Source organism: Girardinichthys multiradiatus, chromosome 5 (assembly GCF_021462225.1).
Source record: "Girardinichthys multiradiatus isolate DD_20200921_A chromosome 5, DD_fGirMul_XY1, whole genome shotgun sequence".
Lineage (NCBI taxonomy): Eukaryota > Metazoa > Chordata > Actinopteri > Cyprinodontiformes > Goodeidae > Girardinichthys > Girardinichthys multiradiatus.
Genome location: NC_061798.1, coordinates 20,050,674 through 20,066,549, shown reverse-complemented (window position 1 = coordinate 20,066,549; position 15,876 = coordinate 20,050,674). Strand labels below are relative to the sequence as shown.

The window sequence follows — 15,876 nt, the reverse complement described above, 5'->3', positions numbered from 1 at the left end:
CAGGACCAAGACTTTGAAACTGTGGTACTTGAGACCGGTCTTGAGGTCAACACTGGTCTCGAGAACCACAACACATTTTCTTGAAATACCCCTAAAATATTCAGACAGCCCAGCTTAGCTGAGGATCAGAAGAATAGAAAATCGACACAGGTGAGGTTTTAATTATAGCCTTATTATCTTCATACATCATAGTAACATATAGCTGATATGCAGGAGTGGGAGTATTTTACCAATGTCTGCTGTTTCACACTTACTACCGCACAACAGGTGGAGGGATTTAATAGTAAAATTACTTTCCCTCAAGTGATGCAGCTTAAAGACCCTTACAATGTTTTTGTAAAGCAAACAAAACCTTTTACTATCTAAATCATTTGATCAGTTTGACAAAATCTAAGAATGAATATTGGACAGATAATAAATAAGAGAAGCGCGTAGAATACCACACACAGCATAATTCCTTGTGGCTCAATGCCTGGAAAAGCATTTGCACTACCACCATCTCTACCATGAAACGCCAGTATTTCATCAACACTCCTACACAACAGCTTTATTTTGCAGCAATCAGTAACATGAAGTTGTTTTAGCAGCTGTCTGCCTTGTCATGACTGTAAGTTATTACAGCATTAGCAACAGATCAACTCCAATTATGCTCAGTGCAGCTTCTCCCTTCTGATGGTGTGCTGTGTTTTAATTTAACTTCTAACTGAGCAGCATCCACCAAGCAGCCAGATCAATGGGCATTTTCTGTTCAACTGAATAATGCATGTCACAAGTCAAGAGTGATTTTGAGTAGATCTCCATTCCAGTCTATTTATATTACCCCTGACTGCCTCTGCAGTGAGAGTACCTCTTTGGCGCTGACAAGAAGACTAAAAATGTGAGGGACGGACCCTGCAGAGGAGGTGATGTGACACCACTGACTCAGACTGTCAGTGGTGCTGATAAGCAACAGGAAAAATGCAGTGACTAGACAGATTATCTGTATGTGAGAACAAAAATAGAGTCCGGATAAGTTGGAGAATAATAAGCTGAAAAAAGAAACAAAACAAAAAAACGAGGGAGAGAGAAGGAAGGCAGCATTAATCCGGCATGAAACCAACAAGGTCAAAAACAACATTTCAAGGCGAAATAGCTGAGAGAGGTCACACTGTAGGTGTAAAGGAGGGGTAGAGGAAACGCACAGACCTCTTAGGGAAGGTAAACTTGACTGCGTTCTGGATGAAGCCGTAGCAACAAGGACTGACAACAAAGCCGGCTCCTGCCTGGATGCAGTGCTCCAACACCATGTCTGTTGCAATTCCACATGCATGTAGGGCAACCTGCATTAGAACACGCAAAGACAAAGTCTTTATGTCAAACTGTGTAAGTCTAATTTTTCTAATTGAAAACATGATTATTCTTTAAGAAATGAACTGAGAGTACTTGATAATATCACAATTGACTATGTATTACATTATAATGGCTGTTGTACTTAAAACTCCAAACTTCCAGGCATAGGGAGCTGCAGCAAACAACAGGATTGATGCTTTCAGAGAAGAAGCACAAATGCATCGAATTCCCAGTGAGTGGTTAAACTGTGTGTGGTGATAAACACCTGCCACTGCATTAGTATAGCTCTGCTTATATCAGGAACAGCTGAAGGGGACTAAAAGACCCAAGATTGTTTCCTGTCTGAGCCTTCCAGACAGTTTTCCCAGCTAAGCACATCTGCAAAAATTATTATTGTTAAGAGACAGTTTTTGGTTTGCTAAAAAGAGTTCAAATTAATAGATGCCTTCATGAGAATAGCTGCAAAGGCTCTCTGTGCAGCTGAAGTTGCCAAGTCTATGTTCTTTTCCTGTTTTCCAAGAAGTTGTCACACCAGCAAGCCTGAATGAAAAACATCTTGACAGCAGAGCCACACAGCAGAAGTTCAGAGCTGATCAGGGTGGTATTAGAACAGCTGGCTGGAGCTCCTCCTCCACATGGGGAAGGGAAGATACAAACAGTGTGAGCAACATCGCTGAAGCCACTTTTCACTAGAATATCTAAACAGGAAGATATTTTTTTAATTCTCTTGAAATCCTTATGAAAGTTGGACTTTATGCAAAATTCCTTCCACATAATTTGCTTGGAAACAGCAGCTTACTGAGTGGCAGGGATAAAAGTGCAAACATTTATCATTCACATAAAAAAACAGAACATGCAACATTTCACATGTTCACAAGTACTTGGTAAGGTAGGCAAGATAGCAACAACAAAAAAAACTGAAAAAAAAAAAAAAAAACACAAAAAGCAAAAGAAGGTGCAACAAAATCTGTATTTTACAAAGCATGGAATTTTACATAGCATAACATCACCTGAGTCCACACATTCCAGGAAAATCCTTTAAATGTACAATCAAACAGAAAATATAGAGCAAAAGCTGAGTTTGAAACCAAACATTGCAACTGTTGAAAGCCAAATGTGTTTTCTATCATGCCTTTATTACTTGTGAACTGTTTTTGAAATAGTTTTTTTTTTTATATAGAATGTTGCACTCAATGCTACTAAATTCAAACTTTAAAGCATTACTTTTACCTCGTGTTTTCAATCTTCTATAGATTTGTGGGGGGATTTTATGTGATAGACCACCAAAAAGTAGCAAATAACTTAAGTGAAAGAAAAAGGATACATGGCTTTCATTTTCTTCTTACAAAAAAAAAAAAAAAACTCGGAATTGAGTCTCTTGGACAACATTGATCTCATGTCATTAATAGTAAAATAAGCCGGTAGTATTTGAGTAAATTACTAAATCTGTCCCTTCTGAGTTACCACACTGTATGCAAATGGATGATTGTCATGATTACATTACACATGGTACATACATATGGGCTCTCTAATGTTTCTCAACAGTACCTGCCAGTAAAAGAAGCTCCCTGTTTTTATTTAATACTTCCGTCAAGAAACTTTTAAAGTAGGAAAAGGTATTTTTTAGGCACTAGTGGCCTTTTTTTTTTTTTTTCCCCAATTTCTCGAAGGTAAGTTGACAGGAAAGAGGGCGGGGAGAGTGGGGGAAGGGTATGCAGCAAATGTTGACGGGCCGGGATCTGATCCAGTGACAGCCTGCGTCAAAGACTACATGGGTCGCATGCTTAACCCCCTGTGCCACCTGCACCACAGCCCTTCCAAAGTAGGAAGGCAACAGATAGCAGCTCTCACTTTTTTTCCTGCGGCCCTAGAAGCCTTTAATTATTTATTTATTAATTTATTATTTTTTAAGTAAGCAGACAGGAAGCAGGGTGGAGAGAGGGGGAACACATGCAGCACAGGTCTCCGGACTTAATCCCGGGACAGCTGCGTCGAGGAATGAAGGATCTGTATATGGGTCACGCCGCTTGGTGTAGCGGAAAAAAAATAAATGAAAAAATGGATATTCTCCATTTAAAGGGTGATTTTGATTTATTAACCAGGGACGTCCGTGGACCTCAGGTTAATAATGATTCATAACAACCTGTCCTTATTGACTGCAGCTTCATAGTAACCACAAAATAAATAAAGTAATAAAGAACAAATTCAAAACAAAAAACAAAACGTACATTGTACATCTTATTCTCACACTATTACACTATCACTATTGCCAATATACTTCTGGTTGTTAAACATGAAAACATTTCCTTTTTGAAATATTCATAAATTCATCATTAACAGAAGTTACCCAATTTCTGATGCTTTTCTTTTATATTTATAGTTTTAGTGTGTTAAATAACATACCTTTCTAATTTTCAAAATAATTTACAGTAAGAAATTTCCACATGTTGAATTAAAAATCTAAAACAGATAAATCAGTAAATTAGTAAATGTGGTAAATTAGGCTGACGTTATTATGACAATACGGTATTTAGCAGACTAGAGGGCCTGTGTCTAATGTGAGAATCTAGATTTCAGTCTTTACAGACTTTAGATGTGGAATTAAATGGTTTGACACCTATGGGTGTGTCTCTATCAGCTTTGCACATCTAAAGCAGGGGTTTACCTTCAAGTAAACAAAACTCGTCTAGAGCAGCAATTGTTCCAAGACAACTTTGAATTTTTTGATACATTTCTACAATAGCAAATTTGTTTTTTTGTTTTATTTTTAAAAGAACCACCATTTTATTTCTATTTTTAGTATTTAAAATTAAGAAAAACATTAAAACCTTTTACAAAAACAGAACAAAGATATTTTTCTTCTATAGGATGCTGACATTTGTGGAAAACAATGTAAAAATAAAAAGTAGACAGCTTCCAACCTAATGACAAGAAACTTAAAATTTTACTGGTAATTTTACTGTCATTCTGTTGTGGATGTTCAATGCAGTTATTCCACAATAAAAAACAAAAAGTTTGCTAAAACCAGAATTTGTTGCTATATCTATATTTAAAACCTTTTGTTGGTTCTTCTTCATTTTAGCCAAAGTAATTAAGAGTCACTGTGGAAGGTCCAATGAGCCGCAGGTTGCACATCCCTGATCTAAAGAGTCCTGACAACCGATTTTTTGAACTCTACATACTAATGAAGTAACTTCTGAACACAGTTGGTTGTATTGGATTTTACTGAGGGACATCAGAATAAATCGGGCTCAATACAAATGCAGATTTTTATTTGTAAAAAACATTGAAAACTGTGTACTTTTTTCCTTCTGCTTAACAATTATATACTACTTTGTGTTGCTTTATCATACAAAATTTCAATAAAACACATTAAAGTTTGTAGATTTAAAATGATCAAACACAATGAGAAAAAGTTTAATGTGTATAAATACTTAGCACTTAAGAGGCTAAGTTGTGTAATGACTAAAATAATAACATTATTCTCCAATTATACACTTCAATTTAGAAAACTAACAACTGGCAGCAGAGCTTTCCATCGATTTACCATAAATCCTAACATTTATTTATGTCACTGGGGAAAGGCATTGTTAAATCAAATCCATTCAAGAAGAAGAAGAGCAGCTGTTAAAAACCTCATGAGACAACCCACACATCTAAAGCAAACTAAAAAGGTGAACACACATCAGTTTTATGCAGATAATTAATGTAGATTAGTCATAAAGGGCTAAATTCTTTGTTTAACCTTTGCCTTTATTTACACAAAACCATCTAAGTCAAAGAGATGTGTGTGAGCAACATGTTTTGATAATTCACAATGCATTTCTAGTCAAAAGCTTCTCACCTCGATCAGTTGTAAGGGATGTTTTGCCTCATGAAAGCAGCAATATGGAAGCATTTCCACTGTCACAAAAAGACTGTTTTACTATTTGAAATCAATAATGATGATCTTTAATTTAAAATTATTTATTGCAGCCATGTTCATATGTTATTGGTTAAGTGTCATCTCTGCAGGGTCTGAAGGGAGAAATCGTTAATTAGTATGCCCTAAGTATTAGAGCGCTTGTAAAACTAATTATTTTTATTCAATTTGTTTGAGTAAATTGCTGTCTGTCACTTTAGTCACTAAATAAATACATCATTAAAATAATGAGGCCCAAAAAAAAAAACTTATTTTATTCAAATCATCACTCCTGTCTGCATCCATCTATGTCTAAAAAAAGTTAATTCCTGCAGTCATCTTATTTATCATCACCACAGCTTTCTGCCAAATTGCATTTAAAGTGCATTTAGTTGCTTTTATACGTTTAGAAGCTTTTCTTTTTACTGTGTTTTCCTTTAAAATATCCCTGATACCATTAGTCTTGTAATTACAAACCAATAAAGCCTACAGTCATTTAATGAAGCACATATTTTGTTCCCACAAACATAAATCTAGAGGCAGGATCAATTGTAAACAACCAGAAAACCTGAGCACAGTCAATAAAAGCTTAGGCTAAAATAAAATCCAAATTACCTTCAAGCTCCACAACCTTTCTGTCCCTGAAGATTCAAAATTAGAAATGCAAAACAAAAACAACTCAATGGATTGATTGTGTGTGTGTGTGTGTGTGTGTTTGTTTGTTTTTGTTACATAAGACCCATTTTCTGAAAATATACTATGCTGTTAGGACCCACTGATCCTTGTGGGGACCAAAGCCTAGTCCCCATGAGGGAAAATGTTGTTTGTTGTTGGGTTAGGTTTATGTTAGGTTTAGGGTTAGGGTCAGGGATAGGCCATATAACTGAATGAAAAAATTAAAGTAGGTTAATGAAAAGTCAAAAATAGAAAAACACCAGCTGTGAATGTGTGTGTGTGTGTACTTGTGTTTGCTGCCAAGAGAGGACCGTCATACCATTAAGAAGGGTCATTTTTGGAAAGTGAGGACATTTTCTTGGTCCTCACTTTTTTCATGCTGTTTTTGGGTTAGGGGTTAGGTTTAGGGCTAAGATGTGAATTATGTTTAGGGTTGGGCATGTACTGGTAATGGTCAGATTTAGAGTTAGGCCATATAAAGGAATGGGCAATGAATTGAAGTCAATGTAAAGTCCTCGTAAATATAGAAACACAAGGATGTTTATGTTACCTTTTAGGACAGCTCTGGTATAGTCCATATTTTTTAAGGTGAAGGTTAGGCATAAATGGGTAGGGTAGAAAGTATAAAATTACAATTCCACAGTTAAAGATATTTACATTCATTTTATTAAATATAATCACTGTTCTGCACTTTTGTACATGAAATCTGATGAAAGTTTGTCCTGTCCTAAATTAGTTAGAATTACCACAGTTTTTTCAATTTACCTTTAAACAATTGCATTATGATGATGTCATGGCTTTGTAAGCTTCTAGTAGGTTAGCTCACAACATTTAAGTTAAATTGATGCACACCTTTTTGCTGTATTTTAAGGCAAGACCTTAAACAACCTCCTTCCTCATGTGAATTCAAGAACATGTTAAAAGGAAATCAGGCAAGATATCAGGAAGAGTATTGGGGACCTCTACACATTTGTTTCATCCTTGGCTACACTTTACAGATGCCTGAAGGTGCCACACTCACCTGTTCAAACAACTATGCAAGTATCAATCATCGGGATGTCCAGCCATCACAGTGCTCAGGAGAGAGACAAGATGCGTGTCCCTGACTGAGAGTGTGTTAGTGCAAAATGTGAGTTTCAACCTAAAAACAAATGCAAAAGATCTTGTAAAGATGCTGATTGAAGCTGGCAGTAGAGAAGAGGCCATTAGTCTGAAAGCAACATAAAAAGCCAGTTTAGAGTTTTCAAATGCACTCAAGGACCTTAATTTTTGGAAACATATCTTGTGGTCTGATGTTATATTTGGAGGGAAAAAGTGAAGAGTACAAGTCTAGGAAGAGCATTTCAACTGTGAAGATACAGGACAGCACATCATCTTTAGGGGGTGTCTTTCTACATAAAGGGCCGGTGCACTTTACAAAATAGATGGAATGCAACATCTCAAGACAATGCCCAGTAAGATAAACTGTGGAAACAACAGGGTTTCCAAAATCTGTTACAGGGTGGTAGTCAGCAGATCCCTTAAGATCATAGTTCTGCAACAAACATGCTACCACGAAACCCCCATTATGAATCACTTTGTCCTTTCCTATCACACAAGTTGATCTGTCGAGATTAAGGGCACTGTGTGCTTTCAACAACATGCTATGAGATGAGGAACCAAACAAATGTGGCATTCACTCATGACGTTCACCTGAGCAAGACGGGTTTGGAAGACTACCAAAGGCAAGAGTGTGATCTCTCAAAGCATTTTTCAAATCCATTCAGTGCTTTAAGCAAAGTTGTTGTGCACCATCATCAACATGTTATCTGAATCAGATTCTGTAGAGCAACAAATTCCTCACATCAGACAGAAACCTGAAGATCATGGATCTTTCTGTTGTTCGCTAGGCATACAAAACATGTGTATATCACAGAAACAAAGGATGAATTAAAAAGGGGCTACTGTTTTGGAGTGACTATCACAAAGTTCTGGCCTCAAACATTGAAAATGTGTGGGCAAAGTTCAGTGTAAGCAAGATGGCCTATAAACCTGACTTGGTTACACCATTCTGTTAGGAATAATGGGCCAAATTCCAGCAAACCATTGTGAGACGCTTGTGGAAGAAAACCCAAACGTTTTGATCTAACTTAGACAGTTTAAAAGGTAATGACATTAAAAAAGAAAAAAAGTTAAAATGTCTTCTTATTATTCTGTTATTTAATAAATGGAAATAATCCTGACTTAAAATGTCATACTTTTAATGTCATACTGTAAGGAAAAAATGGCTAAGTAACTTTTTATACAGTGGATGTAAATATTATTTTCAACTATATGTGTTTATATGTGTCCAAAATTCATCCTGCTGTAACTTTAGCACCTGGGCTGTGTAACGTCAGCCTGGAGGAGCTGACACTTACTAAAAAAAGGTTTCCAGATAATTAATATGCCGAACTGAACGTGACTAAAAATGGCACCATATATAATGCATAAAGTAGTTAAACCTACTGTGATGAGTGGCTCCTTCAAGGTACTGTTCATTTGCAAAGGAAGTTCAACTGAAGTCTGTAGCTAAAAAAAAAAGGCTGAATAAAGCCTCTGTCCTTCATACTTAAATATGACACACACATTTGTACTGCTCATATACACATATCTGCCTCATGTGCAAAGAATCCATGAGTGTGCGAAAAAACTTTCTGACTAGGCTGCTCAGAAAAACCGTATGTTGTCAGTAAGAGTTATCATTGTGGTTTGTTTCTAGTCAAGCATAATGGGTCCCAGGGCAAAAACCAAAGCTCTTTTTATTCCTATTATTTCTGATGAAAAAAAAGTTCTGGTTCTTCTGAAACTGGACTGATACCCGACAAGAAACAGTTACAAGAAAGACAAGCACATGTCATGATTCAATATTTGTAGCAACAAAAAAGCTGAACTACTCAGTTTCTATTTGAATATCATTCAGTTCTCTGCCAGTTCATTGACGCTTGTATTTGTTTATGCACGGGTCTCTTAAAGTCTCACTTAAAAATATCAATTTAAGACTTTAGAACACTTTGGTATCATATATGGTTTGCTGAGTAACTACAAGGTGTCCAGGTGCTGTGGTTGCAAACTGAGCTCTGTCGAGTGTGAGATGGAGTTTTTTACAATTTCTGAGCATTGTACAGCCTGACCTTGAGGTACATTTCTTAGGGTTGTATTTGGTGTCTGTAGACACTGAGCACTAGTCTTTACAAGAATGGACTAATAAGTAAATAAATAGTAAAAATAGTAAAAAGTAAATAAGTAAATGTAACTAACCTCAGAGGAAATTGCCATCTGCCTTACTTTAAATTGTGTCCACTTAATTAATAATCATTCTCACCTTCAGAGGCTGTCCAAGCAAATCTTTTCTGTCTAGACTGCATTCATGCTTGTATTTAGATTCAATCGGATTAGCCTGGGCAAACTGCAGCACAACGTTTATGCATTATCTGAGGCTTCACCGAACTCTGCTTTTTATGTTGCTGTAACTGGCTGTACAAAACAACGCATATTTACCAAACAAGAAGGAGCTACACTAAACATAAGCAAGCAACGAAATTTAATGTGGTCCAGAAATGTAATTACACGGTACTTTGCAAAGATGAGTAGCATGACAGGTGCTTAATAAAGCAAACTCACAGTAATTTTGAATGGACCAAGCTGAGCTGAATGCTTAACCTTGACAACTTCGTTTGTTATTTATTATCTGGATAAAACTCCCTTTTGCAAAAAAACCCCCCGAAAAACAAAGACGCATTGTTCCAGTGAAGCGAAGGGCACTTAAAGGAAACTTGCTGACATTTAAAGTCTGTGTTTAAGACAATGTAGTGAAACATCCCCATCTCTATCTTATCTTTATGTGGTGTGTGGCTGTACACTTCTTACAAGTGTAAATGACATACAACACACTGTAGACGAGCTGTTGCAGAACATCTTTTCTTGCAACTACTGTAAATCAAAATAATTAACCAAATGTAGCAGGCATGTTATAAGTCAGCGGTTACAATGGTATTTTAAAGATTGCATGCACTCACTGAAAGTCGTTCCTGTTCATGCAGAAAATTCTCAAGATTTCAGTTTGAAACCCCAAGAAGAGCAGAAACACGCCCCAGGACGAAGTCAAACTTTAACTCTGCCAATTTATCACAGCATTTGACAGATATGCTAATGTCAGTTTTATCCGAAGGCTGTGTATGTGTACAGCCCTTTTCTGCCTTTAGGTGGCAACTTTTGTTTTTCATAAAGAATTGTTTCAGATCTGTTTGTTGTTTTCTGGTTGTGCTATCAGTACTGATTATCAGTTTGTTCAGAGACTATGTGATTCATCACATGGAGTTGGTGTAAAACATGATTTTTTTTTTTTTTCACATTTGTCACTTACCCCAATCTGAAATGGTCTAGTGAAGTAATCCAAATTAGCCTGAAGGAAGCCGATGTTTTTCAGGTCGAGCTCAGAGCTGCGACGTTGGGCTCTAACCAAAGACTCCTCTTTGTTTTCTATGAGGATGATCTGCAATTAAAACAGGAAAGACTAAAAACGGTTAAAAAAATTTAAAACATATGGAATCAGCAGTGATGTAGTCAGACAATTAGGAGGTTTCATATGAAGAGGATGTAATCAGTAACATTGTGTTTTGTTAAAACAAAGAAATTCCTTACTTCTTAACACTGAAAAGTGAAACAAACACACTGTCAAGTATTTTTGACAAGTTTCAATCCAATTGTATTTATGAGCTTGAAGTCCTGATTAGGACATTTGTTAATTAAATGGTATGTGACTAAGCTGAGTTTCTGATACTGTCTGGGGTTTTATATGCAGCCACACAAACTCTAGAGTCCTAGGCTTCCAAATCCGAATAGGTGTATCTCAATGAATTAGGATATGACTTAAATAGTTTTATCATATTAGGATATGATTTTAATTTTATAGAAGACCATTGAATAAAGGAAAGGTTAAGTTACTGCCTAAACAATCGTGAAACAATCATCCAGAACACCAGTGACTTGACAGTTATTCATCAGTCATGAATAGCGTGCACAAGGAGGGTTAACAACAAAAGCTCATTCCTAAAGAAGCTGGTTACGTGTTGAATCCAAGCATATTAGTGGAAAGTTAACTGGAAGAAAAAAGTGTAGTAAAAAAATAGTGGATCTAACAAATCCCAAAAAATGTAGGTGCTTTTTTTCCCTTCAAAATGGCAGTTAAAGTGGGTGAGAGACTGTATTGGCAGCTGCTCCTCCCAGTTTGTCTGATATATGTTTAGAAACAAAAACCTATCCAGTAGAAACTGCTGTTGGGACAAAATATCTATAAAATGTGTTATTTGCCTGCATCCAAAGCTGAGATTTCAAACAAAGACATGGCTCTGATTTTAATCAAGAATTGAACTGGGACTCAGTATTGCCAAATGCCTATTCTTAAATTACTTGTATCAGTATGGGGAACAAAAAAATACAGCTTTTTCTTACTAGTTTTAATTAACCTACAGACATGCAGTATTAAGCAGCACGCACGCACACATATACATTAACATGCTATACCTGGCAATCTGGAAGTGTGTGCGCCAGAACAATCCCCACATGACCCTGTGACAAGAATAAAATAAAGAAAACAGAAATGTCCAACATAAACACAAGGCACATGGAAAGGACACATAATACACAAGACATGAACTCTGATGATCTTTCGAAAAATCCTTAAAGAGAAGCTGCTCTTAGTGTGTGCTTTCAGCTTGTGTGCATGACCCAGCAACAAAATCTATCTGCCTGGAATGACCGGTACCAGCAAATACGAGGGATTGTTCCATTTCAAATGGCCACTAATGAAGCGGCATCTAATGTGGCTATAGTCGGATGGAGCATCATGTGTGCATAGTTTAATAGACTGGTGGATGAGTATTAGTACCGTTCCACTGCAGAAATCCACAACTGTGTCTCCTGGCCTGGCTAGTTCTGTCACCATCGCAACCAAGTTATTCAGCTGTTGCATCTTCCTGATGGCTCGGATGTTGGACATTTTTCCTACAAAGAAAAACAAACAAAATACAGTACAAGTTCTTACTGCATTTGGATATAAACTGAAAAGCAACTATTTGTTTTTATGCTCAATTCATTCAAACTGTTAGGATAAATAAAAGGATAAATAAAACCTACCAAGAGAAGAAAGCCTTCTGCATACAATGATTTGTAAAAGTATGTAGACCCCTTGAACTTTTATCATATTGCCACCACAAACGTCAATGTATTTTATTGGGATTTTAAGTGATAGACCAACACATAGTGTATAACTGAAATGGAAAGAAAGGATACATGATCCTTAAAAAAATCACAAATTAAAACCAGAATACAGCACTATAAGTCGAATTTAATGTAAACGTTCAGATTTTACCTTCTAGTTTGTCTGGCAATCAACAAAAATACTAGTTAGAAAAGGCCAACTATGCTTTTCATTATTTTATTTTCTTTACTTCCTTATTGTGACTGATTCAAACTCTAAAAGCAACTCAAGTCATTATTTACATCCAACCATTTCATACAATGGTAATGGCACAGAGATGAAAAGGCCCCCACTGCCCCACCAGCATGATTCAAGCGATCCCAGCAAACTGACTGCTATAGCCATCTAAGTATTTGTGGCAGAACCTTCAACTGTGGTGTAAGCAATATGTGGCCCACTAGTTCACACCACACTGCAATCTCCTGCATCTTCAGTCTTCTGGTGCGCCACGTTGACAGCTATGGTTTCTGCTTCATGAACCCAGATTGATGAGGGTTTCATTTACCTCACCGAGTCACAAAGATGAAAATATCAAAACAGAGACACATTCTTACTTTCCTGCAGACTGCTTTGTATGAAACAACAGGTGACCATATGAAGAAGATGAGATGGAGTCACTCCTAGACTTATTCAGCCAAAGCTACATAGGAGTGGTTAACATCAAAGCATATCCATGTGCCATGTGACCCAGTCAAAGTCCAATCCAAAATACAATTGATAATCTGCATTTGTTCACAGATGCTCTCCATCCAGTTTGACTAAACATTAATTATACTTTTACTATAAAGGGAAAAATGCAAAACAAATCTGTCCTAATAAATGCAAAGCTGGTGGATACTCGCCCCAAGAGTTGCAAATGTAAATGCATCAAAAGAAGGCTTTGCAAAGCATTGACTCATAGGAGCTGAATGCAAATGAACACAAAACGTTGTAGAAGAACTAAAAACAAAAAGACAATAATTTGAAATTGATTCATGAAAATTTATTTCAAGATTTTTCTAAAACTAATAACAGTTAGGTTAATACAAACAAAGGCAATTTGTAAAAACAAATTAAGTAAAATACACAAGTATATATTTAAAAACAAATACAAAGATAAAATTGTCGTAGTTATTTAAAGTAGATAAGATTTAATAAGATAAGCTTAAAAAGTTTGCATAGAAAGTAAAAATTATTCATTTATTATTCTTATACAAAAAATAAAGGCTAAATTGACACTTCACTTCACAAGAAGATCATAAGCTAGCAAAGTAATTTTAATAAACTTGGGAGCAAATCTGTATTTAAAACAGATAAGAAGCTACAATGACTTAGAGGAAACATAAATGCATAATTTCTCCCTTCTTTTTTCTTTTAGACTTTGACATTTTATTATGTGTGCACCTCAAGAATACATACACAATATAACATACACATCAACCATAATAATAAAAAAAGAAAAGCCTAAAAACAGAAACATTAAAAGCTAAAAAGATGCAAGACCTCAGATTCCTGACCTGCATGATGCAGGTTAAAATAGAGTCAGAACATCTGCAAGCTGCTGCACCTCTTCATACTTCACATTTACATTCCTGCTCTCTCAGATTCAGGTGATGTTTGTCTCTTTCTGACTGAAAGTGGAAGAGACAGCATATTTAAACATGTTTTTGTTTCCAAATTCAGCCTGGGCTCTTGGTCTGGATAGAGGGAATTAGTGCTTGGAGCACTTACCTGGAATAGCTTTTTAAATAAAACATGCCAGTGCTTGAGTGTGCTGAAGGACAAAACCAGCCTGCCCAACTCAAGTGTACAACACACCCAGGTCTAAAGTAAGAATATTGCTGTTTCCTAGAAGCCTTTGTGTCCAGTGGTCAATGTATATATCATTACCATAATTTAGTAAGGATAGTAAAATAAGACAATAATTTCATTTCTTTTGACCTGTTGCCTAATTTTACGTTTGAAAAAGAAAATACCTTACCACACTTCTAATGTGTTTTTAGATACTGACTGAAAGTTAAGAGTCATGAGAAAGAATTAATCTAAAATGTGGAAGAATGGCATTTTACAGAAAGGTTTTTCTTTATAGAAAACCCCAGAATTATTCATAGCCCTACCAGATTTATATGAATATTTATTCTCAATGAACCAAGAAGTTTGGTTTCAATTAAGAAAAACTAACTTGTTTTAATATTTGCATTCCAAAAATGATTTTCAATTGATTCTTGAGAAGGGTTGCAAATGTTTTATTGTCATTCTAGCAGTCAAATCCTTGTAACAATGGCTGACCAGCTTTTTGCATGTTCCCAATGATTTATCTTTCGTGATGAGCTCCAGGTTGTTGAGTTTGGAAGCCCTCCTTGCCATCATCCTAATCTTTAGCTCTCTCAACAGATCAGATTTAGCAGATTTCTGCCAGGACTCCAAAACGTTAATGTTACTTCCAGTCAGACGTAAGACGTTACTCAAATTAAATGATTACTTAAACTATGGCAGCACAACATTTTGTACATTTATCACTGTATGAAATATGCATATGGCAAAGAACTGCCTGGACAGCAATACGTTTTAATTAATCATTTAGGCACCATGCATTCAGGTTGTCTATGCCCGTAATATAATTGGTGTCACTAGTTGCTTAATGCAGCATAAAACGTATTAGAAGGTAATAAGTTGGTCAGGTCAGTAAGAAATGTAACCTAAGACAAGCATCATAAAAACAAAAATAAAATAAAGCTAATAAAAAAAAGGAAACAAGGATTTCCAAACATGAAAACAGCTGAGCTAAAGGCTAGAGAAAATAAATATGTTTAAAGTTTGCTTTTAAAGCTGGACAATGTTGAAACTAATCTGAGGTGTTGAGGAAGGAAATTCCAGAGAACCGTAATATGAAAATATGGGCCGATATTAATATTGCTGTTATGGCCAATAACCGATATTTACCAATACTCGTACTCGTACTCGTTGTCTTCCGCTTATCCGGGACCGGATCGCGGGGGCAGCAGACTCAACAGAGACGCCCAGACGTCCCTCTCTCCAGACACCTCCTCCAGTTCCTCCAGGGGGAGCCCGAGGTGTTCCCAGGCCAGCCGAGAGACATAGTCCCTCCAGCGTGTCCTGGGCCGTCCCCTGGGCCTCCTCCCGGTGGGACGTGCCTGGAACACCTCCCTAGGAAGGCGTCCAGGAGGCATCCGGTATAGATGCCCGAGCCATCCTCTCGATGTGGAGGAGCAGCGGCTCTACTCCGTGCCCCTCCCGGTTGGCCGAGCTCCTAACCATATCTCTAAGGGAGTGCCCGGCCACCCTACGGAGGAAGCTCATTTCAGCCGCTTGTATCCGGGATCTCGTTCTTTCGGTCATGACCCAAAGTTCATGGCCATAGGTGAGGGTAGGAACGTAGACCGACCAGCAAATTGAGAGCTTTGCTTTTCGGCTCAGCTCTCTCTTCACCACAACGGACCGGCACAGCGCCCCCATTACTGCGGCAGCCGCACCAATCCGTCTGTCGATCTCCCGCTCCATTCTTCCCTCTCTCGTGAACAAGACCCCGAGATACTTAAACTCCTCCACTTGAGGCAGGACCTCCCCTCCAACCTGAAGAGGACAAGCCACCCTTTTCCGGTCGAGTACCATGGCCTCGGACTATATACAGTATATTTTATATATTGCTTCTCTGCTTCAGTTAAACATCCCACAATCCTGTGATGCACCA

The 15,876-nt window shown here is 37.1% G+C and overlaps 1 protein-coding gene across 5 annotated transcripts in view; it reads right to left on the bottom strand.

The window, feature by feature from the left end:
• gstcd (glutathione S-transferase, C-terminal domain containing) overlaps nt 1-15,876 on the bottom strand; it is a 68,342-nt gene that overhangs the window by 14,839 nt on the left and 37,627 nt on the right. For 2 of the 5 annotated variants that reach the window (XR_007038446.1, XM_047366653.1), the window contains exons 6-9: nt 11,814-11,929; nt 11,450-11,494; nt 10,290-10,418; nt 1,186-1,319 (exon numbers count right to left, since the gene is read on the bottom strand). Coding sequence is in view for 4 of the 5 variants with exons in the window: in XM_047366653.1 (XP_047222609.1) it covers nt 1,186-1,319; nt 10,290-10,418; nt 11,450-11,494; nt 11,814-11,929 (424 nt within the window). In the remaining variant the exon portion in view is untranslated. The remainder of the gene's footprint in view (nt 1-1,185; nt 1,320-10,289; nt 10,419-11,449; nt 11,495-11,813; nt 11,930-15,876) is intronic. The other 3 variants (XM_047366657.1, XM_047366655.1, XM_047366654.1) reach the window with 2 other exon arrangements.